The 27,283-nt window shown below is 31.9% G+C and overlaps 1 protein-coding gene across 1 annotated transcript in view; it reads right to left on the bottom strand.

Moving 5' to 3' along the window:
* The window catches only part of LOC137924381 (apyrase-like), a 62,269-nt gene extending 50,980 nt beyond the window's left edge, over positions 1 to 11,289 (bottom strand). Inside the window, exons 1-7 of the mRNA XM_068767776.1 lie at positions 11,131 to 11,289; positions 9,986 to 10,077; positions 5,396 to 5,618; positions 4,524 to 4,721; positions 3,613 to 3,743; positions 2,125 to 2,275; positions 1,136 to 1,262 (exon numbers count right to left, since the gene is read on the bottom strand). Coding sequence (XP_068623877.1) covers positions 1,136 to 1,262; positions 2,125 to 2,275; positions 3,613 to 3,743; positions 4,524 to 4,721; positions 5,396 to 5,618; positions 9,986 to 10,077; positions 11,131 to 11,289 — 1,081 coding nt within the window. The remainder of the gene's footprint in view (positions 1 to 1,135; positions 1,263 to 2,124; positions 2,276 to 3,612; positions 3,744 to 4,523; positions 4,722 to 5,395; positions 5,619 to 9,985; positions 10,078 to 11,130) is intronic.
* Positions 11,290 to 27,283: the final 15,994 nt, after the last annotated feature.

Genomic DNA, 27,283 nt, shown 5'->3' with positions numbered 1-27,283 from the left:
ACTCAATTCAATCTATTATGGACTAGACAAAATACAGGATCTAGTCTTACATTAACTCTGAAGATTCTTCATAAAATTTTGTGCCCGTGCGAATTTGAACCCGCATCATTTTTTGGTACTGAACCATGAATTACTGCTTCAAAGCTCAAAAAGCTATACTGATCAATGAACATTAAATCACTTTAATTTCATGCATCTATTATAAACGGTACATATCATGTGTAAATCTAAATGTTATAATCAAAGAAATTTAAAAAAAATGCAAAAAAGTCGTTAGTAAATATTTTAATTTTTAGTAAACATTTTGTTTAAGAATTTGGGAGTGTTTTGTTTTACTACCTAATTTAGTTTCGTGACGGGCTATAAGACGATAAAATAAAGTCGGTTCTTTAATGAAAAAAAGCTACTATTTTAACAAAAATATCAATAACTAGGATAAAAAAATATTCACTTTTCTTTTAGGATAAACCAGTATTATTGTATAATGTAAAATAGTCACCGAATAGAAATAGATTTGTGGGACACAGCAATAAACAAAATCTTTAGCGATTACGAGTACTTTCTCTTTTGGGAAAATCCGTATATGTGTCATTACAGATTCTTCGTTTCGAAAGGGCTTACTATAAAATAGCTCAAGATTCCAATAAAGATTAAATGAATAAATCAAGCAACGTTTCTTGACAATATTTCACTCTTAAATGTTGAAATACTATAGCCTCGTTATGAGAGAGACGAAGCTATAAAGGACTTCATGTCTAGGATAGAGTGAATGTCTTTGCAATTGGCGAATCAGGTGAGATCTCTTAAGGAAGTGCACCTAACCTTATACGTGTGAAATAACATAAAGATGGAGAGAATGCTTTTTGGTAATCTTTGATTTAAGAAGATATAGATATAGAAGTAATAATAAGTATACCATCACTAAAGCTAGGAAATTTTTGGTATTGAATAGGCCCATTAAATTGATCAAACTTGTCAAGCGTTATTATGTGTAGTATTTAATTGTACGACAAAATAGTTATTACCAATGATACGCATAGTCTATTTATACAATCACAATAATAATAGATAATACCTAATAATAATTCAATAGTTGTTACTTTATTGATCTCAATAATTTATATTAATTACTAACCTTCCGGTATAGACCTGTTCAGGAAGATAGGTGTTGCAGAATATTCAACCAGTTCTCCTTTACGGTCGAAATACACGGTCATGTTACCTAAGTATTTAGAAAACGCCGACGCCGTTACAATCAGTACCTGTTGAATAAACAGAACGAATATTACGTAACCTGGAAACCGGTCGACACTTGTAACATAAAATACACAAATCTAGCTAACCAAAATATAGAAAATTCAATTCCAACGTTGACACCAGCATTAGATAAGTAACAGAAATAATGAGGTATTGTCGGTTATGTTATTCTTTATTCAAGGTACCTTCAAGCATTGTTGGTCAGATCCACGTAGACTGAACTGAATCCGTTAAAAATAAAAATTTTATAAGTAATATTTTTGGTAGTAATATTTATTTTGTATAATTACAAAAACACTGTTTATTTTCGTATTACTCTATCATGTTTGCTTTTATTGCTGTGACACGAATGACGGAGATAAGCCTATATAACACTGTCGAGCTTAATGTAACAAAAAAGTATAAACGATCTTATCACAGTGTAAAACATTTTTGAAGAATAAAGCTTGGGAATCAATTGTTCTACTGTAATATTAAAGATATTTGTGAAAGTAGTCAGAAATATTAAAATAACGTCTAATTTTGTTGTAGGCTCTTCTTAGGTCTGCGCCTTTAGATCCCTCTTTTAGAAGAATGAGGCCTTTACAGAAAAGCTCAATTTAAAACTAGTTTTTTATCAAATTGGCTTCTTTCTATTATTTTTGTCATGATGTAAACAAGTGGCTACTATAAATAATATTATGAAGAAAAAACTTTATTATGCTAAGGAAACTCCGCGCATTATATAGTAATGTGAAGAGTAAAGCATTCATCTGATAGTGATACAGTTTGAAGTTTAAATAAAAACTTTGGTTAGTAAGTTGTCAAAAATAATACTTTGTTAATGTTATTAAAGAAGCAAGTGAATTAATTTATTTATAATTTCACCTTGTGTTTCGGATCAGATGTTCCCTTGATTACAATTGGATAAGGTCCAGAGATGTATTCTTTACTCGGCGCCTCTCCGTTCCATAATAAACTATGTGTGTGTCCACCAACTATTATGTCAATGTTTTCACCGGCAATTTCTGCTATTTTTCTAAAAATAAAATCATTATATAAATATTTCATGTAATAAAAATTTTAGCTCATTCGTAATAAAACTTTGTATTTTTTTAATTCAATTTAAAATAATGCCGGTATTGCCAATAATATCTTATAAAAAATACATTGAATAATATTTTGAAATTGATATAACAATCCTTCAACCGTACACGACAACAGTAAATATAACAATCGTACTCGAATATTAATCACAGTACTTGGCGTTGTGGCGTAGATGATTGTAAAGAAAAATTATGAACAATTTGTTAAGCTTTGTACACGTTGATCATCATTCAAGCTTTTAAGTAAAGGTGACGGTCTATTCAATTCATTTGTTTTTAATGTACACAGGAAAATATTGTTTGAAAAGATTTATACGTCATAATATTAGGTATAATTACGTAACTAAAACTAAAGATAGGCATATTAATAATTTAAATATGACAACGAAGTAGGCGTTATGAAAAAGGTTGTCTTGAAATGACATTTCGTAAAAAAAGTTCAGATTAATTATTTTTTTAATAAGTTATTGTTTTTATCGTATGACTTATTAAAATCTTGTGACTTAAATTGCAGTTTCATAGCAACAACAAACCACGGTCAAAATAAAATAATGAGAACCCATAATTTTCCTTATAAAAGACACAAATATTCTGCACCCGAGTTTGCGCCTGACAACTTTATTGGAAAATATGGTAGATAGCTCCGAACTGTACATTTAAATTGCTTTTAAAACGACCTTACATACATGTAAAAGAGATAAAAATTACGACGACATCAAACTAAATAGTTTTATCTCTAAAACATATTTTTTGCTTATTCTAACTTATTTTAAATATTTATGTATGCATATATGAAATAAGCTACAGAATACCTTTATATAAAAATGATTCACAAAATAGGTGGATAATAAAACAAAATGAGTTAATAGAGTTGTCTTGATTTATTTTCAATATATATATATATATACAACTTACTAAAATTTTTATTTTTAAAGCACTAAAGACGTATATCAATTTATTTATAAATCATAATGAGATTCCACATTTCCACTTGGTTTAAATTTTTCGTAATCAGGCCACCGAACCATGAAAAAAGTCGAGGCCTTTTCGTAATTCATTTCGTATTGAGTGTGAATCATTCTGCATTAATAATTATATTTTCATAACAACATTTACGCAGCAATATTGTTACTTCATGCTTGTCATAATATTTTTGCCCTAAGTAGAATTGCGTAATTGTCTTATAAATCAACACAATCTAACAACTTAAACCGAAAGTAACAATTACTTCGTTGACGATAACTGACAGTAAAGATTTATATGTACTTACTTATCGACTTCAAGGCCGCAATGTGATAAAACAATAATTATATCCACACCATTTTGTGTTAACATACTTGCTTCCTTTTTAACTGTTGTTATAGGATCTAAAAATGTCACATTTCCTGGACTCGATGATATCTAAAAAGTGTGAAGAAGAGAACATTTTTAAAATATAAAATAAACTTTAATTTATAACTATATAAGAAACTAATATAACTATATAAAAAATAAGCAATAATGGGTCTATACTCCAGTCAGTACAAAATATTTAAAATAAAATATCAGGAATGCATTAATCATATCAGTCTCGTTCTTTTATAACCAACGGTACTGTGAATTCAAAAAGGTTTCACCAACTTTTACTTTCAAAATATTTAACTGGCGCTACAACTAAGTAGTTAATAATTTTTTCGAGGAGGTTGCTAAAGTCATTTTGACAAAGCTACATGTTTTTGTCTCTTAGGTCCTCAAAGCGCCATCTATTGCTCTTAATTGCAGTGACGTGTAAATGTATAATAGATTAATCGATTAACATTTACATAAAATCATAAATTGGTCTTTAAATAGGCAGACCTAAATATTACTACGGGTCACCGAAAAATATCAATATCTATATAGTTTTTGTGAATTTTAACTACAAGATTTAGAGTTCACATAATTTTATAAATGAAAGAAGAGTTTGTGAATGTACAATTTAAGGGATATCTACGAAATCTCCGCGGTGCACAGAAAGTTTGATGCTTTATTATCAAATATGTAGAGGTAAATTAAAATCGAAATTGTAAAGAAATTACAATAAAATGGTTAAATTATCACGTGGAATTCTTGATCAGTTCTACTAACATAGAATCGAATAAGAAAAAAATTATAAAAATAAGAAATATTTAGAAAAATTGTACACAATTGTATGACACTCACCTTTGTATCGGTTGTTGTCAAGCCTATTATTCCTATTTTTCTTCCTTTCTTCTCAATAACTAAGTGAGACTTGTACAAGCCATCTAGTTCAGGCACAGCACTGGTATCAATATTGGCAACGACTACAGGCGCCCGTAGTGCCGCAAGGTACGCAGCTATGCCCGGTATTCCATCGTCAAACTCGTGATTTCCTAAAGTCTATCAAGAGCAATAAAGTTTTCTTGTTAACGATCTGTAAGAACTTTACAAAATTATCTCTATTTTTTATAATTAAAAGAACATCTTCATAAATTTGTGTCGATAAATTTCTTTTTACCTCATAAATATTATTTATAATTTATGCCAAGATAAGAGAAAATTATTAAATTGAAAGTTTAATTCGATTTTTATATTATATATATAAATATATTTCTACTATGTTCATATCATGCTGTAATAACTATCTATATCATGCCCACTTCTGGATCTAGGCCTTGCATATAGATTTACAATTAGGAAGCGACCTCCATCTGGCTTCTTCCGACGACCTTAACATTATCGTCAATCCACCTCGTGGACGTCCTGCGGTGGGCTGGCCAGTCCTCGGTCGCCAAAACCTTACGGTCCCAACGATTATTAGTTCTGCGTGTTATATGACTTTCCCTCAGCTGCTTTAGCTAACCAAGATAACCTATATGCTCGGCTATATTGATCACTTTCATGAATAGATGTATCAAATCTATCAAAAGGTGACAACACATAATCATAATCAACTTCAATTACCGTTACCCATGCAAATAATAAATCGATAATCGATTAGATAAAATTAATCATGTACTCAAATAGATGTGTCATAGAAAATTGTACCATAATTATGTAAATAATCAACTTACATGAACATCATTTGGTAATAGGTTAATAAATTTCTGCGTTATGTTCCATTTGTAAAAAGTGTACCAATAGGTGCCCTGAAAAGTGTCGCCGGCGTCTAACAAAAGCGAGTTGTTACTTCCCTTCAATAGCGTATTGATCTCATAATACATACGAGCAAATCCTCCGAGACAATTCTCGTCATCTGAATCACACACCGGATAAGATACTGTAGTCTCTTCAAATCTGTAAAACGTATATAATTAAATTTCTCATCAAATTTCAATGCAATATACTTAATTCTTTTTCGATTTTAAAATCAATTATTTAAACATAAAAAAAAATGTTTTCATTAATTATATTAATGACTCGAAACATTTCTGACGAAAAGTACATAGTTACTACGTTAAATAAAAACCTAAATTACTTTCAATAATAAGTCTGGCCATAAATACTGTTAAAATCAAAAATAATCAATTTATTGCTTTTGAATTTCGAATGTGTAATTTTATAACATTTATATTGACTCTGTACTCTTATTTTCGCGCTAATGTATTAATCTTTTTTTTGTTATTTTAAAATGGAGTGGGGTAATAAACAAAAACGAATCGCTATGGTTGCATTACATAAAGTAGGTACGGTCAAGTACAATATTTAAAACCTACCATGTGCTTGGTATTAATTAAATGGTCGTGTATCGGACTATTGATTGGTACAGTGAAACCTTCTATGTTTGTAACGGAAAAAGATCTGGTCACCTACATATTGTTCGTACGAAAATGGCGATAAGCATAACAGTAAGGAAAAAAATTCGAAGATATTCATTATATACATTAAGTTCGAAAACAAAAGTTTTATCTCGGGCGATGAAGATAGCACCTAGAAACATTTCGCGTATTTTAAAAGATAACTTAGGATTTGGTCATTTCTTATCTGATAATTTATGTTATTGTTTTTGCTTCATATAATGGATCTACTCAAGCGCGGTATATTTGAGTATACAGACGATAGCACAGTTGTGGGAAGGCACATATTAGGCCCACAAGCCGGAGTCTAAATACTAGCATTGAGAGAACACATGGTGCAGCGGATAAGATTCTTGGGCTTATATACCGCTGAGACAAAGAAAAGCTTGTTAAATTCAACTCTGGAAAAACGTAAGCCTGTCTTTTCTTTGTCAAAAATTGTCTTTTTATATTATCTTTAGTCATATGATGTGTTCCTGTACCTTTGGTATTCTCGGTTTGGTATTCTTCCTGAGCTTCTCGGCACAAATGTATTAAGATATCATTCATGAGATGATACTCAAGCTCCTTAACATCATAATGCTCAATAACCAAGAATATCCCTTTCAGCAAGACGGCGGGCTATAAAGATCGATCGATCTAATCTTTGTTAGAAATGAACGTTCTGGGCTTCAGAGCTGACGACTGGTCGTCATCTAGTCCTGATCATAATCTACTTGATTATGATTTATGGTCAATATTAGAGAGAAAGGACTGCTCTAAACGTTGTAGTAATTTGGCGTTCCTTAAAACAATCCATACGATTGGCGGTAAAGAACTTTCAATAGAAAGAGTGCGTGCTGCTATTGATAACTGGCCACAACGTTTAAAGGACTGTTATAGCTAATGGTCTCTATTGAATAAAATTAATATATTTTAATGGTTTTATAATAATGTTAATACATTACTAGCTCACTGTAATAGTAAAAAAATGTTACTAACAATAAAAACATGTTTTTTCTTTGTAATAATATTTATGGCAAGACTTATAATATAATTATTATACAATAACCTATCTGAATTTTGTTGTGAGCTCTTAGATCGTATTTAAGACTCTCGTAGGTTCGAATTGAAGTATGCCATTATAAGAGAATTCAATCTGATAATAAAACAATCATTAAACTGTTGTTAAACCCACGTGCAATTGTACTATATCTGCTTACAAGATACGTCAACAAGTACTTAAATTCTTTTATCAATGATCATATGTCATTGTTAACTACAATTTATATTTATTATAGAAGTATACAACATTCGTGCAGTCATACCACACCGGTAGATAATTGAGATTTGCAATCGTAGGTTGCGGATTGTATAAAAAATAAGCTCGCACATTATAAGCATTTATAACTATAACCATTGGATCTGTATATAACATAATTTTTCACAAAATTTACGTTAAATTATTTCATATGTAATAATTATATATATATATTAAACACAGTAGACAACAGTAAACACGCTCATGCAAGATGGTCGCCAGAAAGAAGAAAACTTGAACGCGAAGAGTTATAGAAACACCTCAAAACGATAGCAATAGGTACGGAGCGACTGCTGCCTCAAACAAAATCAGGAGTACCAAGTCATACAGACACGCTACGTAACATCGAAGTGGTGCACGAGAACGGGCAGAAATAGTAGTAGGGGAAATTTAATTTTTTAGCTCGAGGATTTCTAATTTGAGCCATGTGACGAAAGCTGTAATAGACTGACAATAGGAAAAAAAGATCAAGCTAAAAACGTCAACGTCTAGACGACTAGAGATTTCGCCATCCTAGCTTTAGCAAGTTTTGTTACAATATTTGTCGCAAAAATAATTGCGTCAGATCACTTACGCATTATTCGTTTCGTTCCCCCACTGAATCAAGTACTGGTATAGGCTTTAGGCAATTATTTTAAAGAGGATGGATACGCTGTCGTGTATACTTGTTTAAGAGCTATATTTTACATAGTTACAACAATGTAATGGGATCGCTGGCTGTTGCAATTGTAAGCCCTCAAGTATTAATAGGTAGTAGTCGCTTACCTGTTTAGATTCGGACAGTTTTAGAGACTATCTCCAACACCGCATAGTTATGAAATCATTAATAAGTCATCACTTAAGGGAAAATTTTAAATGTCTCATCAAAATTAATAAACATAATCCAATTACAGGGGTATTTTTTCTGATTATTTTTTTTATTAAAAAGCATACAATTTTGTATGTTAGTGTTATCTGCATTGTTTACTTATGTACACCATAAAAGATTTAAGATTTAGCTCCACTACAGAGACAACCTTCTTCTCTTTCATTTAACTTATCGAGTTTGAAACGCGCCCTAACCTTAGAAGAGCACAAGAAACTCAGATAGTTTTTTATCTTTTTCACAACATCCCTAAGAAAGTAATAGAAATAACCTAAACTATTTATATCTTTAAAATTTCTTCATACTGTATATGATTTTTACAATTTTTTTGTATAAACACAGACACATAACTTCCATCGTAAAACCGTGCATAACTATAAGTAAGCTATGTAAGTGAACAATAAAATATTACTCTTAATAGTGTTAAATACAGGTAGTGAACGACAAAGCAATAACTTTAAAATAACGTTGAATGATGCCAAGTAATTAAAATTAAACAAAGGGAAGAAAAATATCTTCCTCGGAATTAAAACATGGCCACTTACCGAATTTACGTTGCAGTTTAATAAATCTAAACAATTTTCCAAATATTATAGGGAGGACGATATCAAACAAAAATATAAAATATACAATTGAAAATCCCGAAATCAGAACCAAAACCGAATTATAAAGAATAGAGTAAGAGAAATGAAAACTAACGAAAAAGAAGCCAGATGACAGAATAACATCCAAGTTATGATGAACGAAGACTGTAAAATTATTTACCAGATGTAAAGAAATAATTATTATACGAAAAAGGATCATAGAAAACATTTGCAGTGACCACCTGTCTTGTGTACGTCATGAAAAGAATGCCAGAAGAGCCCAGATGCGCAAAAACTATAATCAGATTAAGCTCCCAAATAATGACACTTAAAGTAAGATGTGCCTAATGGAATCGACATGGAAGTACCGAATGGACATGGAAATGGCATTAGATATACAACATAAATCTAGTTATTTTCTGTCGTAAACTTGTACCAGGTTATAAAAAACTGGTCTATAGATATAACAATATTAATGTAAGAAAAACAGCGATGTGAAAGATTAGCACAATAAATAATGGAAGCCTTGTTATACATTTCTCAAAGGCCTTATAAAATTAATAACAGTTTTAAAATAAATTTAAGAAGTTCAACAATTTTTTAAAAAAAATCCTATAACATTGAAAAGAACTTTTGAATTACAATAAACGTCAAAAAAAGGGTTGAATGTGAACCTAAAAACTGGGTTGAGATTATTATGGACTTTTCTCAGATTAGGCCGCATTTAGAACCCGTGTAGCCTTAAGTTGAAGGATGCCTGTTCAAGGAAATTGAATTTAATTTAATTTTGTATTAAATTGGGATCTTCTAACGTTCTTTTCATGGCGTACGCAAGTTGTTACTGTAAATTATTCTATGTGAATAACAATGTTAATAAATCAACATTTTGAATATTACATTGACCGTATAGATCTACCCTTAAAAAGTACTATATGTCTTAATGTTGTAGTTCATTCATTATATCTTATATCCAGAAAAGTGATTTTACATATTTCAAACCAAATATACGCAAAGAGAAATAAATGAAAAGAAATCCCTTAATTTTAATTCTTATGGCTATGTTTAGAAAGAATTAAATTTAAACCACAGATGGAAGGAAAATGTTTAACATTCCTTACCTATCATGGAAGTCGTTGTAATGCACTATATCCAATCTATAAACATCTTTATGCAACGCAGCACCATTCACTAAATAATTTATATTACCAGCCTTCACAAACAGTATACACACAATAAAAATTAAAAAACACATTTTCACATCAAAATTTAACAATTAATGCAACTTAAATTCAGTTCTAGTTTCTTACGTTGAGGTCGTAATTTAACAATGATTTTAAGATAAAATTAAAAGCGAACACTCGTCATACCGACTAGCGAACGTAAGTAGTACTAAACAGTAAGCAATCGAGAACGGCTTACGTCTTTTAAGAGTAACCACAAAAACGTATCTTTGCGACCTTAACAGCGATAAGATTATGTGCCGAAGTAGAAACATCTATTAGTCTATTTCCTTTCATTGAGGCAATTTTGTGACCCAAATATCACTTGTCTTAAATAAAACAATGTAAAGAATATGTCCATTATTATTTTTATCTTCGAATATTGAAATACAATATGATAAAAATAATGATTATTCAGTTGTAGTAAATAAATTAAAATCAACCAGCCAAATCTTAAAAATTAAGATTAAACGAATTAGAGTTTAAATAATAATAACGAGTAATTACACACATATGCATTCCAGCATTTATCTTGTAAGTTTATATCGATAATTCCCCTTGTAGGTATATTTTATATTAAGATTAAATTTTAATGATATCGACTATCTCGTTGCAAAAGTCATCGCCATTATAAATTGGGGTCATTTGCAAATATTACATTGTATAGCAACAACTTAACTGTCTCACATCACTCGTGATCTACAAATTGATCATCGATGTCTTTATCTGTTGTCTCAATCAGTACAATAAATTTACATAAATGGCCTTTTTATATATTTAGTTATAGATATAATTAAATAAACATTATATTGTGATCAGTAACTTTAATCATAAGTACATGTAAAAAGAATGGTCAATGTTTGGTTAATATTTTTCTGAAATCACTTATTATTTTATTTTCTTTTCAACCGATAAACGCCCACTGTGAGACATAGGTTTCCATTAAAGATCGCCATGATGAAGACTGATTGTCTTGCGCTGCCCGCATCCAGCCCTTTCCCGCGAACTTAATTATGTCATAGGTCCATCTAGTGGGGCACTACCAACACTGCATGTGCTCCGCCCACTATCACTTCGGAGAGACATTTTTTTCGAGCTACATCCATTACTTTGGTTCTTCTGTAGATCGCCTCGTTTCTGATGCGATCTCCAGCCCTCTCCATTGCTCTCTGAATGACTTTGGACCTTCTTATAAGACCCATCGTAATCGACGACTACTCGGGGTCATATGTCAACACTAGTATCACTCATTGGTCAAAAACCTTCGTCACACTGTGAGGTATTTAAATGAAGGTCGAATCAGCGGTTGCGGTATAAGGAAACATTATTGTTACCGTATAGTTTTCATTACAAAGTATTTTTATCCTGTTAAATTTTCTCGTAATATTTTTTCGGTTGCTCAATGTTTAGTATTAAATACTTCAATTCCTTGTTCGTGTTCTAATGATCACAAATCGTTTATTATTGAAAATAGATAAAACGTTTTTATCCAATTCCGATATACCAAGCCTTAATTTATAGTCATTTAAAAAATGTATTTAATTGTAAAAAAAAACATAAATTGAAGTAACTTGCACGAACCAAAAACTATAAAAAACAATAACTTAAGTATATTGAAATGTATTCTTATTGGTATATTCAATTGAGTCCATTTGAATAAATAAAACATTAGTATCGAAGTACAAACGTAACTTTATTGTAACTGGGTGCGTTCTATAAACCTACTTTCCGTCGCAAGAATGAATACCCGTACATATTATGCAACGTATTACAAAAGTAATTTTAATACTAGTCGAATAAAAATCAGATACACGTATAGTTCTCAATTTCAAAACCATTTAAGTGCCTTTAAAAGACACAATATTTCAGTCCTAAATTTTAAAAAGTATACATCTGCAGCTATTTTGAACATAAATACAATAATTGCCAAAATGAAACTTACAATAACTTCGTCAATATTATGTATTGATATTTAGAGATTAGCCATACATTGCAAGGAAGCTGCCTAAGACTTTTATAGGTAGGTTTGTATACTTTTGTAGGTGTCGACCTAAGAACACAATACCTGGCTCCTCTCCTTACAACCCAATTATTCCAGCACTCGCCCGGTGAGTCCATGGAACGCTGTCAATTTATGTTCCATGGTCGTGTTATGTGAGGTAATTTGAACAAAACGTTTCCGGAGATCATTTACTCAAAGAAAAAAGTAAGTCGGAGACACTCTCTGGCAACCAGATGAAGAACCTTCTATTGGGTTCAAACAGCCACGGGAAATATAATAATAGCTCACATCATTGTAAGTTAAAAACATTATTAAACCATCCTTGTTTAGGACGAACTGAGTCCAAAATAAGCGTGAAGTTACATCAGGAGAAGAAGAAAGAATAAAAGAACGACGAATAAACTAATTTAATCAGTTTATTCGTCAAAGTAACAACATAAACATATACAAGTTACACTGGGTAACAAAAAAACAAGAGTGGCCGGTTGCGGCTGTATACAGAAGGTGAAAACACTGTATAATGGCATGATATGATGTGAACAGTGATTACTTAGTGAACTATTCTACGCCGTAATACTAATGAAATGAAGGAAAAATATACAAATTATATTGGTAGTGAGAATTAGCACATCTATGGAAAGGTTGTAAAATCTTTAATATAAAATTAGTCGTCCTTGTTTTTTTATTTCTTCAGTAAATGTTTTTTAAAGTTTTTATTCATTTACGAGATCTTGTACAAAGAGGCAGTAAAACATTCCAGCAGAAACTCACAACGAACTTGAAGTATACCCTAAATGCAATAGTTTTATATTGAGGCACTACGATTGGATGAGATGTCGAACAAGCTATCCTACAAGTCACTCGACTATGATAGTAATAACTTTCAACTTAACTTACTGTACGATCAACATAGTTAATTTTTTTAATATCGAGTAAGATTCTGAATTTCGTATATTCTAACTGCTGCTGGTTTAATAGCCGAAAGTCGCTTGGCATTTCTCCACCGATCGAAAAAACGAAAAAACTCTGCGAAGGATTAAAGTATAGCATAGCTCAGCTAGTTAAATAGACATTAAGTCAGTCACATGAGATCGAATTAGGAATGAGGAGATCCGTAGACGATTGTGTGTATATTGGCCAGCGAATTGGTAAGCAAAAGTGACAGCGAGCAGGACATATAGTGCGTAAAACATTTGGCCACTGGGACTTTAAAGTTCTAGAGTATAAGACCTTGTTAAGGTTGTCGGAAGACGCTGGATTCAAGCCACTTTCTGCCGGTCCTTTTGGAAAACAATGGAGAAGGCCTGGACGACATCAGAAATAATGACTGACACATTCCTTTGGTCGAAGGAAAAAATCTTGGAATGAAGATAGCTATGATCTGAAATATTATAAAACGACAAGTGTTTTTAAGTTGGTATCCTTAATGTTTCTTCCGTTCGTTTTTTTTCTAACAAAAACAATGTAATTAAAAAAAATATGTGGATGAGTTAATGCCTCGTCAATATATAATACAATTTGCATTTATTAGTTACAAGTGTATTTGTACAATTCATGGCATCGAAATGTACTTTTAACTTATGAAACAGTGAATACAACCGTCTTCCTTATGTATTCATCTGCAACCGCCGTGACAATACGTGTGAAGAAACGTAATTTTTTCCGCTCCGTCCCAGGAGTTTCAAAGTGTAACAATTTCCGCTTTCGATCAGGTGGGCCGACAGTTTCCTTATCGTCCAAATATTTCTACTCAAAATGTAAAAAATTAACTACAATATGTCATCCGAAATGGAATTGTGCGAAGGCGTTTGTGAATTCATAGCCATTATCGATTATTTATTCGCCTTTCAACATATTATTCTGAACGTTTCTAGGCACTATTTTTACAATTTTAAAGAGCTACAAAAGATAGATAATAATGATATCATTATTTCCAATTATAAGAGAGACTTCAATTTACAGGGAAAAGCTATTTGATACAACAGATTATGGTACCCCCACAAAACAACAGAAATTTCATAACACTAAATAAACAATATCACGCAACTACTATGAGGCTATTTTAAAGTGAATCTAACAGCCCTTATTGTCAAATATTACGCTAATATGCTTCAGCATATTACTATATTATCATCGAAACTAATTATTAATTACAATAAAAAAATATTGTACACAAAATGAAACAAGAGAAAAGTACGAACTTTTACTTATCGTCTGTCATTTTATGTACAATTTAATTTTTTTTTTGTAACTTTCTTTATAAATTAATTAAAAAGATGAATGAAACACGTGAAACCGTTTTTACGCGTATACGCGGGCAATTGCAATAACGGTTTATTTATATATCTGGAAATTAATACTACTTTGAAAATCATTAAAATTATTTCAAAAATTTTCAGTTTTGCTCACCTCATTATGAATAAATACTTTTATCAGTTAATCTTGCATTGAGTAATAAAAAATAATTAGGTCTTTTTTACAATCATAAAACAATTAATTACTCACGAATACGGATATGACGAAATAACAACAAATATTTAAGTAACAATTTAACTTGGTACACTATTGGAACTATATATTTAAAATATTATACATTGTAATTGGTTGTTGGTACAAAAGCTTTGAACTCGTTTGTTGTCAATTAATATATGTCGCATTACAAAAGTAAAAATTAAATCAGTGTCACATATTTTAGAGTAACTACTTTATACAGGTGATGAGAAGTGTAAAAGGTTAAAAGTTTTTTTGCGTAAAAATTAAAATTACAAACGCTAAGTAGTATTATTATGGTAGTTTATAGTCACATACAGCTTTCCTTTACCTTTTAATGCATTGCAGGTAGATAATATTTTACCTCACTTGATATCCCGATCCAAACATCGTACCTTTAAGTAAAACACTTCTAGAGAGAAACACTTTTAATTTTATTTGATATGTCCGTTGAACAAAAGTGGCTGTCTTACATGTAACTTATTAGGTATGTTATTTATTTGTCGTACTATATAGATCTACCAAGGACAGTTACAGAAATATTTAAATAGGGAATAATACATGACGTAATACTGTTACCATTATTAAAGGTGGATACAAATCGGTCGACGCGGCGTGGGCAGGGCTCTCTATAGGTAGACCGACGGCATGTTAAGGTTGCGGGAAATTCCTTGATGCGGGAACTTAAAACCTATCGTTGTGGCGATTTTCGGGGAAGCCCATGCCTTGCAGTGGGCGTTTATCGACCGATATAGTGATGATGATGATGAAGTGGATGCAACAATAATAGTGGATATAACAATAATAAAAACGTAATTTTTTGAAAAATACAAGGTTATAATAAAATTTCATCAACGTAACGAACAATGCAAACAAAATTCATGACTTATGCATTATATATATTATACAATATAACTAAGCATTAAAGACATACGAATTACAAATGAAATCGAATAAATGAAGAACAATTTTTATGTTCTATTTAAACCTAAAAAAAAAACCGAATCAATCAATCGACATTAACGTAATATTATACTTCTAATATATAATATAATCTTTACATAAAATTGTAGTCTAAAGCTATTTAGTCTATTATGAGTATAATGCATGAACTATATCACTTTCAACATCAAAGTGTACATAAATTACAGACGTAATGTAACTTTTACGTCGGTGATTGAAGCCACCTCTATCTTCGCTACTTGGTCAGGTCACGCTTTCACACAGGCTCGCAACTTACGTATATTCTCTCGAGTGAAAATATATCTCCCACTACTTACAAAGAAAGTTGCACCGAAACGTATATTTCGGTCTTTGCACCCAACGGTGGCAACGGACTCGTTCAACACCGTCAAGTATAGGCCAAGAAACCAAAAATGGAAATATTTACTATTACAAACATGTCTAAGCCCTTGTAGGGATCTGACTACTTATCAAGACATGGATGATTGTTTATAGGTGTACAAGTTTTAAAAGGGGAATTTATAGTTCATTTCTTGTATGTTAATCTTTAATGTACACCATCACTGTCCGCAAATTATTGGTTTCAGACATAATAAATAACGTAAAGAAAGTGTTTTCCAAATTCAAATTACTTCATAGTAATATTCAATTATTATTAACCACCTGTCCCTGCAAACTTTATACTAGCAGAAGTTATTGGCCTCTCGCATTTCAATTGAAAAAAAAATTGTTATTTCATATTTCAGAGTGATCTCTTTCTACATGGTGATTAGAAATAGGTATAAAAGTTTTAAATCATTTTAGCAGCAAATAAACTATGCATTCACCCCTTTAAAATTTTACAACCTATGACCGATTATCCATTTATAATATATAAAATAGTTTTCTGAACTACATCTCATTGCTATGATAATCAATTCTCAGGTGTATAATATTCTCGTTTCTTTGTTTACAGTTTCCCTTTTATGATTACATAATTAGATCGTAACATAATAGCAATACAGTATGCTAAATGTACAAAAGACTCTTTATTACCTTTTAATACGACGGGAGCTCACGTTCTCGTGTTAAAGCATAAAAGGAAAAAAATACTCTTAAAAGCAGGATCTCAAAGAGACCAGAGAATGCACTTACATGATAATGCAGTCGTTTGCTGGACGTAGTTATTTTTTAACAATGCTATCAAATAATTTACTTTTAAATGGAAAATTTTAAAATTAGGAAACATTTATTTCTTAATTAAAGTGCCCTAAGGGAATTTGAAAAAATAACTCAGCAATTAATATCTAAATATATAAAATAAACTGATTCGAATAGAAAGTCTTTTACACGTATTTTCGTTGTCGTCTTCATCATTTCAGACCTTAATTGCCCATTGACCTACTATGCCTTCCCCAAAGATACCTATGGGAGGATATACCATAATTGCCACGCCTGGCAAGCGAGTTGACAATCGCAATGTGGTATTATAATACGCAGAAAACGTTGCTGCCTATCCTCTGGGAACTTGTTTGTGCACAAAATGACAATTACATTTCATCGATTTCCGAGATACAATGAGAATAGTATCTCGGGTATCGAACACGAGCCCTGTGATCACAAGCCTCAGTCCTCTACCACAACTACACCCGTAGATTCTGACTACACAGACCTCAGAAACCTATTCGAATAGATTATAGCCTTATATATTGGTATATTTAGTCTTATTTATTGTATGTTATAGCTGGTAATTTATAATTGAACTGGTTGTAGCGGGCCACATAGCGCACAGAACAGATAGTCATTGAATCCTTCAGGTTCTAAACTGAAGACCACGGATAGGCAAGCGGAACGTTAGACTTGTTAAAGTCTTATTAAATCGTCGAAAAACTTCTTATCGTAAATCTATGGGGAGGTCTATGTACAGCAATAAACACCGTACGGCTGAATTATAATAACAATATAAAATTAAACGCACGACTGATTCGCAGTGTTGTCTGTTTGAAACTCGCCGCGGCGCGGAGATGTACGGTGAAAGTTACATTATAATATATGTACGTATGTTATAAGACAGTGAACATTGAGCAGTGGCAGCTCAGTGGTAGAGAACTAACTTGCAATGATGGACAGCAGCGTGTTTTGCGTGGCTACGAATATAATACTACACTACGAACGCCAACCCGCCTACAAAGAGTAGCAACTGTGGTATATCAATACATAGAAATTTTTGGGGGAGACCCATACGTAGCAGTTGGCATCTATGGGCTGAAACGTACGAACGAACGATGTTATCAGACGGCGTACCTTTATATTTTAATCCGTCTTAAATTGTTTTTAATTATTTGCAAGCAAGTCTGAAGATAAGATTATTATTATATACACACATTCTTAAATCTTTTTTGTTGTAAGAGACTGATGTGTCTTCATATTTTATAACTTCAATGCTGGTCGAGTTAAGATCAAGCCGGTTAATCTCTTTGCTCTTTTTTACATAAATTAAACTCAATACTTTAAGTGCTGCAAAAAACTTTATAATAATTTTTAAGCTATTTATAATTTATGTCTTCTAGGTGTTTATTCATATATACCAAATTGTTTGTATGATGTGTTGTTAATAATTTTACGTATGATTAATGTTTCATGCATTTTGACAAATAAAAGTAATCACTATACATGTGAAAGGTGATCTAAAGAGCTCGCGGGGGACAGCTAGTTACTCATATTTAGAAAAAGAACCAGCTATTTAATATCTATTTTCTTAAAATAAAGTCTTAATATAATTAATGTTGATTCTCATATATTACCGCACAAATTGTTATGTATTTTTTTACAAAATAAATGTTTCATGGCCACACGCCAACAATATAGTTTGACGTCGCTAAACGCTTCAGCGACAATCTCGTGAATCTTTGCTTACTAATGAAAATACAAGTAACGCTTTATTATTTCTATAATGGAAACATTAGATGCGCAGATCGTTGAGAAACTTTTAGTATTATCATAGACTTCGTCACGCATTGGAGACACAGAGGATAATGATAGCGTATCCTTTAGACACTAAATAGGCGGACATAAACACATTATAATACGCAAGTGACTAACACGACATCGAACAACATTAAAACCTCAAATTTCATAACATAGACTGTCATCATTTCACCCGTAATAAGTAACTTTTGACACCGTCAATGTTGGATATAGGTCTTCGCCCTAGTGGTAGAATTTTCTAAAAATTATAAATTTATGAATAACATCAAATTATAGATTGTAAGTTTTATTAAATTTTGAATATAGCAACAAAATATATAATAGTGAAATTTCTCTATAACCTGCATCTAGAATGGGCTTCATTAGTAAAAAACTTAAAGTTTTGGTATGCGAGTGATAGCGAATGCCAACATACATAAAAGTAATAAAAATATTATATTTTAGTCATATGCATAACTATTTCCAAAACCTTAATATTTACCCACTCCATTACTTAGACTTAATCGTTATAAAGAAGAAATTGAATTTAGCAATAAGGTGGTCGCTCTGTACTTTATTGAATTTTACGTGTAAATTCTTTTTATGTCCTGTCGAAGTGCGATAAATAAATAAAATTGGCATTTCAGTCAAAGGAACAAATTTTTAAACAGAAATTATTATTCAATTTTATCGCAATGTTAAATTTCTTTGAAATATAGACAGTATACGAAGATAGTGCAACAGCTTGTGAGTCTCTTCTTTATATAATCAAACCTAAGCACCAGGAAACTTATTTCTTCGTACTTGAGCTAGGCACTACAGAGATAGGACGGTCGACTACGAAGATTGGCACATAATTGTTTTATCAGATAACAAGTTGCAAATAGCCCGACGTTTTGGGGTTAAAATTATCTTGATAATGAATAAATATATCTTCTTATAGTTATATAAGAAACATACATTAAATTATTTTTTTTTTCTTGTTTACAAACTAACTATAGCATTTACAAAAGATATAGTTTTTAGTTTGACCTACGTCGTCTTTACAGACCACAGACGCCCACTGCAAGGCTAAGCCTCTCCAAAGATATTTGTAGAGAGAAATATAATAATCGCTACGCTTGGCAGACGGGTTGACGAATGCAATATGATATTATGGTATGCAAAGGACGCAGCTATCCTCTGGAATTTCGTTTTCTGAGCAGTGTCAATCCTATGTAATTGATGCACACAGTTTGAACTATACAAGATTAAATTCCGGTAATCTAATCGGCGACTTACGATCGGAAGTCTCAATCTTCTACCACAGGACTACTACGACTCAATTTAAGTTTTAAATTTATATATTAATTTTTATCTTATTCGCTATCTTTATTCTCTTTCCTCCGCCTCAGGTAAAGGCCTCCTCCGGCTTAATCGATTTTTAATTTTTGTAGCATGTATATAAGTTCTATAAATCTTTCCGACCATGCTGATGACCTTCAGTTGCAAAATCCATTTTGATTACAATACACATATTCCAAATTAAAACTCATTGTTTTGTGCATTGTGCTTCTTAAATAAGATTTTTAAGAACAACAACAATTAATTTCAAAACTGAAATTTAGTAAAGAAAAAGAAGGGCGTGTCTGTGATAAATATAACACTAAACAGAATCTATGAATAGTGGCTTTGTTATTTTCGCATTCAATGTTTTTTGTTTGACTTTCAATCGCTGAGTAAACGTGTCGAAACAAAGTAATTGTGTTTCAGACAAAAAAAAACTGTTTATACCAATTTTCATTGCAATTTTATTTTACAATCAAAACGTTTTAATAACAATGTAAATATAAATTGGATTGTTAAACGTATATTTGCACGTATGAAATTTCGTCATAATTTTTTAAATTAATTTTTCATTGCTTTGTCAGAATATAATTCCAGGAATTATTTTCCACAAGTCTATGCACTGAGACTTACTTGCGTTTGAAAATACCATATCTTATGGAAAAAAGATTTAATTCTTAGTTTACTAGCAAACAGTAGTAATTTATAAAATTATATTAAAACTAGAAAAAAAAACTTTACCTTACTACTAATTGAAAGTAGATATATCGAAAAAAATATTTTAGTAAGTGTTTTTTAAGCAACTGACAGCTTCGCCGACGTCATTAAAATGATTTTGATGGTCACAACAAAGTTCCTATACCATTCAGTTTATAAATTCGACTAACAACTTGACAATATCTTGCGAGAACTGAACACTCAAGCGGTTCAAGCGAGAACTCTCTGCCGCCGGTGCGACATTATATACAAGTATAGTCATAACAAGACTTAAAATATTCGCCTATTCTCATTAAATTTTAAAAATCAAGTGGTTATAGTATATATTTATAAGGTAAACAATGATAAATATTAAACAATCAAGCGATATTGCAAACAATGCGACTGCGACGGTCAGTATAAATATTATTAATGTTATTGAAATACTTAAGACTTTATCAATCGAAAGGCTATGTAAAAAATACTTTGTCATTGAATATTACAGACTCCGTCGAAGTTTGAAATACATATATCTATATAATAATCACTTGGACGACGACGCACTTGGAATTTTTTTATGTGAAATAAACAAGAACAGCCACATGTTTATATCGGTCGAGTAAACACAGCTCCATTTTCCTGAATGTCCGAAGTTCATTCGAGCGCAGTCAATGTCCGTGAAGACTAATTCGTTATTATTTTGAGTGTATTAAACAGAATACATAAACGAATATAGTTTTGGATTAAAAACAAGGATCTAAGTCAATAAAGACTGTAGTATTGTCATTTAATAGTCTTTGCTTATCGTAAAACCATGATTAAATTACGGCTCTGATTTTCAATTTACACTGGAAACTATGTACATAAATTTTGAAAAAGGTATTGAGGGAAAGCGCACGCGGGGACGGGGGTAAAGAAGGCTGATCCGTTGTCCAGGAACGCAGCCTTTAAGGCTGACTAAATACGCATCAGAATACAGGAAGTGCCCAGTTTCGTTAGTCAAGCGTCATCTTAGGCAGGAGATGCTTGAGGAATGGAACAGGAATTACGTAGAAGGTTATAGAGTTTAATTGAAGGTGTACAGCGCACACCCCAACATCGTGCTGGATATAGTTCTGGCCCAAATGGTCACGGGTCATGTGGGGATCTCGAAGTATCTACACGGGTTTAAAAAGGAAAGTCCCTCGTGTACCTTTGACCCAGCGTTGGGCTAGACAGTAGTGCACTTAACCGTTTTTTATAGGCTTTTTTTTAATTTTTTTTTTATATCATTCTTCTCTTTCATTTATCATCTTATCTGTTGTACTGTTTCTTTCATTCTACAATTTTCCCAGTCTTTCTTATTCATTCCATTAGCCATACATTCATCCTCAACCACTACATTCTAGGTTTCCTTACTATTTTATTTTGCAACATTATTTATTGTTCAAATATTTAACACGTATTATTCCTTTTATTTCTATATTTTAGTGTTCGTTTTATTTTTGCTTATTACATTTATTTCCACCTTCCTGCAGTAGCTGAGTAAGCATTCTCTCTCCCCTTCGTCTTGCATGATGGCCGAGATATTCCTTTCTTCTATCTTTTTGCCCATCTGGCATTCGAAATCTGCGCGCAGTCTTCCGAACGCCGGACAGTGGGCCACAAGGTGGACCACGGTCTGGCCCACGCCCGGTTCACAGAAGCACGAGGGGTCCTCCTTGAGCTTGAACCTGTGAAGGTACTTAGAGAACCCCTCGTGACCCGTGAAGAGCTGGGCCAAGACCGTATCCATCTCGACACTGCGCACTTAATCGTTTGCTATCTATTATTTAGTAAAAATAAACGAAAAAAAGAAAAAAGACAAAGAGCGAAGTATGAGATTCCCAGCTGCGGGAAGGAAGATAGAGAGAGACAGTTTTGCCTCCCGAATAGGTGATCGTAATAGCTGCCATATTATATTCTTACACTACAAGACAAGAATTCTGAAAAAGGATGAGAAGTGATGCAAGTAAATCTTAAATACAATAATTGATGGTTTAAAAAATAGTAAATTAGGTAATATGTTATTTATAATGAAAATGCTTTACCGAAATTCGGATTGCTACATATTTAAATTAATTATTGTTTAGTATCTGCCCTTGCTGACTTTGTGCCTGTCGCATTACAACAAAAAAAAATTAATGCAACATATTTCATTGATTGAAAATAGGTGTGAAATCTTTAAAACTTTTTGCTGATAAATGAGCTAGTTATTTATCCTTTTTACAGCTGTATCATAACCATACTATAATTACCATTCTGTATAAACATTTATTACTGTTAATTTCATAAGTAATCTTTTATCAAATAACATCTTTTGTATTTTTAAATAAGTAATCTTTTTATTACAAATATTTACAGCATTTTATTGCAATGATTTTAAAAGTTTTGATTTAAATCGTAGAATGCACGTAAAAGCTAGAAGAATAGATTTTCACATCGGAAATATCACGCTACAGTGAGCCCCGCTTCGCGGCTGAAGTGCGAACATCGCCTCAGTAAGTCATATTACAGCTAGAACAATTCCCAGAGAAAGACACAACTAAATATTTTAGAATTATGAGAAATGCACCGCACACTATTTTATAGCTTTTACACCTAGGAACATTCATTTTATACATGAAAAAGAATTCCTATTTTCCTTAGTCAGGCCGTAATTTAAGAATTATTTTACCGATTTCATTCGCCCTTATTTCAAATCTTCTTATCCATTGTAAAAGATTTTTATGGAAAGAAATATGTATTTCTATAGTGCGTCTTGTATTTGCAATGTCGAAAAATAAATTGTAAATATTTTAAAATTCATATTTTTCACATTACCACTTATTTATAAACCAATTGTACAATTTTTATGTTAGAAAATTATTAACATTATTTATGTAAGAATCAGAAAATAGAACTAACAGCGATTTGTATCAGAAACCATTACAATTTTTTAAAACCTTTTTGATTAATTAAGTTTTGGATTGTTTCTGGCTAGAACAGGACAATGTCAGTTAGGTCAGCTGGTAATCGATAAAAGGCGGGGGATAACACAAATACGTTGACAAAGACAAATCGATTTTTACTCTAAGTTCCGACATGTTACACAAATATTAGTCACCCTTGATTGACTTGACAAAGTGAAGCAAAAAAATAGAGATGACCGATCGTAAATTAAGATCCGTGTGTTGATATTTTATTCAATAAAACACTTTAGTTAAGACAAAAATGGTATAGTATCTATAATTCAGAAAAGAGCTAAAATTCCACACATCGCTTTAACAAAAAGGAGAATCGTAGTCTTTTCAACCAATCCAATTACAAAAAGAAGGTGTAAATTTGTTTAGAATTTTAAATTAAGAAACATATAGTTGTTCGTTACAAATCATTTCTGCGTCTAATTTACACTAAATAGAGACGATGAATAGTCAAAGCGATTTTAAACAATTGTTAAAAATAGTAATTAATAATTTTGTTTCGATCAACAGCCATCCATTTCGCTGATATTAAGAACGCACTTATTTATGGGCACTCGGGTGATAGTTGACAAGCCACATATCGCGTAGAACAGATAGCCATGAGTAATAAAGGTTCTGAAGTGAAGACCACTTCTTGGTAAATACAGCACAGTGGTAGAATCTTTATACGGATTAGTAGCATTAATAGAATCATTGCGCGTAGAATCTACCCCTAGGGTCAGACACTCTAGGCCCAAGTGGTCATATATTCTGCGCTCTATGTGGCCTGACCACTAATACTTCAACTTGCCAATCCGCTAGGCTTTTTCGGTGACTTTCAGTCTTCAACCGATCTCATCCCTGATCTAATCTCATAAATGAAACCCGAGCATGGCCGTCTCTGTGGATTTTAATTATATTAAACGTGTATATATACATGCAAATGTATATATACACGTTTATGTTTAAGAGTTATTTAGTCCAGAGCCCATATTAAACTTACATTATAAGAACCAGTGTATTATGTTCAAACAATTCTCTGAGATAACTATGCAACAGATGATAGAAAACAAAATTGTGTATTTGTTAATTTTAACAAATTAATAAAATGTTAATATCTCAATTTATAACTCTGTAGTCAATTTGTAATTATATTTAGTTAATGATATAGCTAATTTAAACGAATTAAAGTACTAACTTTGATTCCCTCCGGTCCTTGTTCATTTTAATGTCATTGACTTTCTTGTCAGTTGCGTTTTATTGCCAATAAAACCCATTAGCGGTAGAGACATCCGTTGTCCTGAATTCGAAAGTGTTTCTTTTTCTAACATAGGAACCAGTTTGAATAATTCACCAATTTTTATAGTTTTTGTGAGTGCGGGATATTTTATTATAAGAACGTTACTTCGTAAAGGGAAATGTAATAACTTCCGTCCTATATAATAAAACCAACCGGACCCTTGAAATCTGTTATATCACATTTTTATTTATGCAAATGAAGCATAGTTATAAATTGTTTACATTTAACTTTATAAACATTATAGTAATAATAGGATTCTAGTACCAAAAATAGACCTTAATAATTTGAAATAATTTTAAGAATAATTTAATATGCATTATAATATAATTCACTTAAGGAAGGAAAGTGACATTAATATGATAACGAAGAAACTAAATACTGGTAGTATATCGCCAACAGAGCGGGGCTACGTACGTAAAAATTGATGTAAAAATTCAAATTACTTGCTTCGCCGAAATTGCCTTAGTTTAGTACAAAAGAGCACTTCCTTCACTCCACGAAATACGTTGAAAGGGTGTCAAAATGCATATTTTTGCTAGCTTCCACTCTCATTACCTCCAGGCTCGGTTTCTTGCCTCTTCGCTGCTCCATTTACCTGATGGCACTTTTGTTTTTGCATGGGCATAAACACCAACCGCCGTAACTGTACTCTGTACAATTGCGCATAAAATTGCACGTGCAAGTATTTAGAAATTTGTAGCCCAATTTTTAACTTTATGAGGTTTTAAAAGTTGTTTCGTATTTTTACGCTTGTGTTTTCTGCGCACAAACTTCATAAAACATAAGAGCATGGATTACTTAAAACATAATTATTAACACCATTGGATAATTTTCGTACAGCTGTGTAAAAATAAAATGAATAGACAATCGAATCGATCCACCAAATCGACCAAATTCAAAACTGTGATAGCGGACCATATATCTAATATATAAAATTCTCGTGTCACGGTGTTCGAACTTGAACTCCTCCGAAACGGCTTGACCGATTTTTACCAAATTTTATATGCGTATTTAGTAGGTCCGAGAATCGGCTACTATCTATTTTTCATACCCCTAAGTGATAAGGGTTGTTCACCCTTAAAAAAAATTTTTTATTTTTTTGACGAAATTTTTTGTTTTTATTTTTTTATGATACAACATACAAAAATACATACAAACCTAAATTTTCACCCCTCTACGATCATCCCTTATTTTTAAATTGAAAATAATTTTTTTTTTTTTGCAAAACAACGTTTGCGGGATCAGCTAGTATATATATAATATCGTCCAAAAATTTGGAAGCACGTTTTTTATTGGACAAGACGAAACATCACCTGCTATAGGCGGCAGAAGTTTGTAATGAATATTACCTTTGCAGCTTTTTACTATTGTTTATAAATTAACAAAGGGATCGCCGGCTCTCGGTAATTTATGACTAAGGACTGCGGTTGCATTCTTTTGTGGCTTGAAGTGTTGCTGTCGGTGTTATTTTTTATAATTAACTTTTTTGGGTCCTGTTTAGTCACACTCGAGTATTGGTACGCACAAGTCATGACATTAACATTGTCTGTATTCGGAAACTATTGACTACGGCTTTTCCCGCATTTTTTCTTCGCTCCGCTTGAACAGCGAAGTGCTATTTATATGCTTCGAGAGGAAGGATACAGTGAACGTCAAATTGTAGCAAAGCTTAGAATTTCTTGCAAAGATGTTCGCTGCACTCCTGCATGAAAACAAAAAACGAGGACAAACGCAGACAGAAAAAGAACAGACAGGCCTTATACCACAACTACTCAAAAGGATTACTTCATCAGAGTTCTGTCCAAACGGAATCGACGCTTAACAGCGCCACAATTTACTGCAACAGTGAATAGCAAGTGGGAAAGGCCCACCTCAGTATCATTCGACACAAGAAAAATAGACCATAATGGGCAAAGACACATAAAAATTGGACTACAGATTAATGGGAATATGTTTGTCTGCTGATCAAAAGAAGAAAGAGATTCCGAAGCGTGTACAATACCAGCAGTGAAACATGGTGGTGGTAGTGTGATGGTATGGGGAAGTTTCGGAAACAATCAAACAAAAAACAAAAAAAGAAACAAAAAAAAAACGGAAATCTTGTGAGGATAATAGGATGATGCTAAGCATTCATCCAAGCTGTGCCAAAACTCGTTAAAGAGAAAAACTGATGAAAAGGTTTTAAAAATCATGAAATGGCCATCGCATCTTGGAGACTATTGGAGACAAATCTGGTGATCTGTTTCTTATAGAATTTGTCTGGGATGAACTCGATAGGAGTGAAAAATTGCTCTCTTCCTAACTGAACTCTGAACATTCGCGGCAGCTATTAGAGAGTGAATGGAACAAGTTAGATGAGGATTATTTTAAGAACTTAATTAATAGAATACCTAAAATTTAATTATGTTTCCCATTATTTGTTAATTTTCTCTTTGGTCTAAGTTACCTTTTTTAAATTTTATATCAATAAAAGTTATTGAATATCGTTAAATTTTGTTTTATTTGATTTTACC

Source organism: Battus philenor, unplaced genomic scaffold, assembly GCF_028537555.1.
Source record: "Battus philenor isolate CCGP_79_NKW_IND1 unplaced genomic scaffold, ilBatPhil1.0.hap1 SCAF_23, whole genome shotgun sequence".
NCBI classification, from domain to species: Eukaryota; Metazoa; Arthropoda; class Insecta; order Lepidoptera; family Papilionidae; genus Battus; species Battus philenor.
Note: the sequence above shows the minus strand (reverse complement) of the source record. Positions and strands in the feature narration are given on the sequence as shown.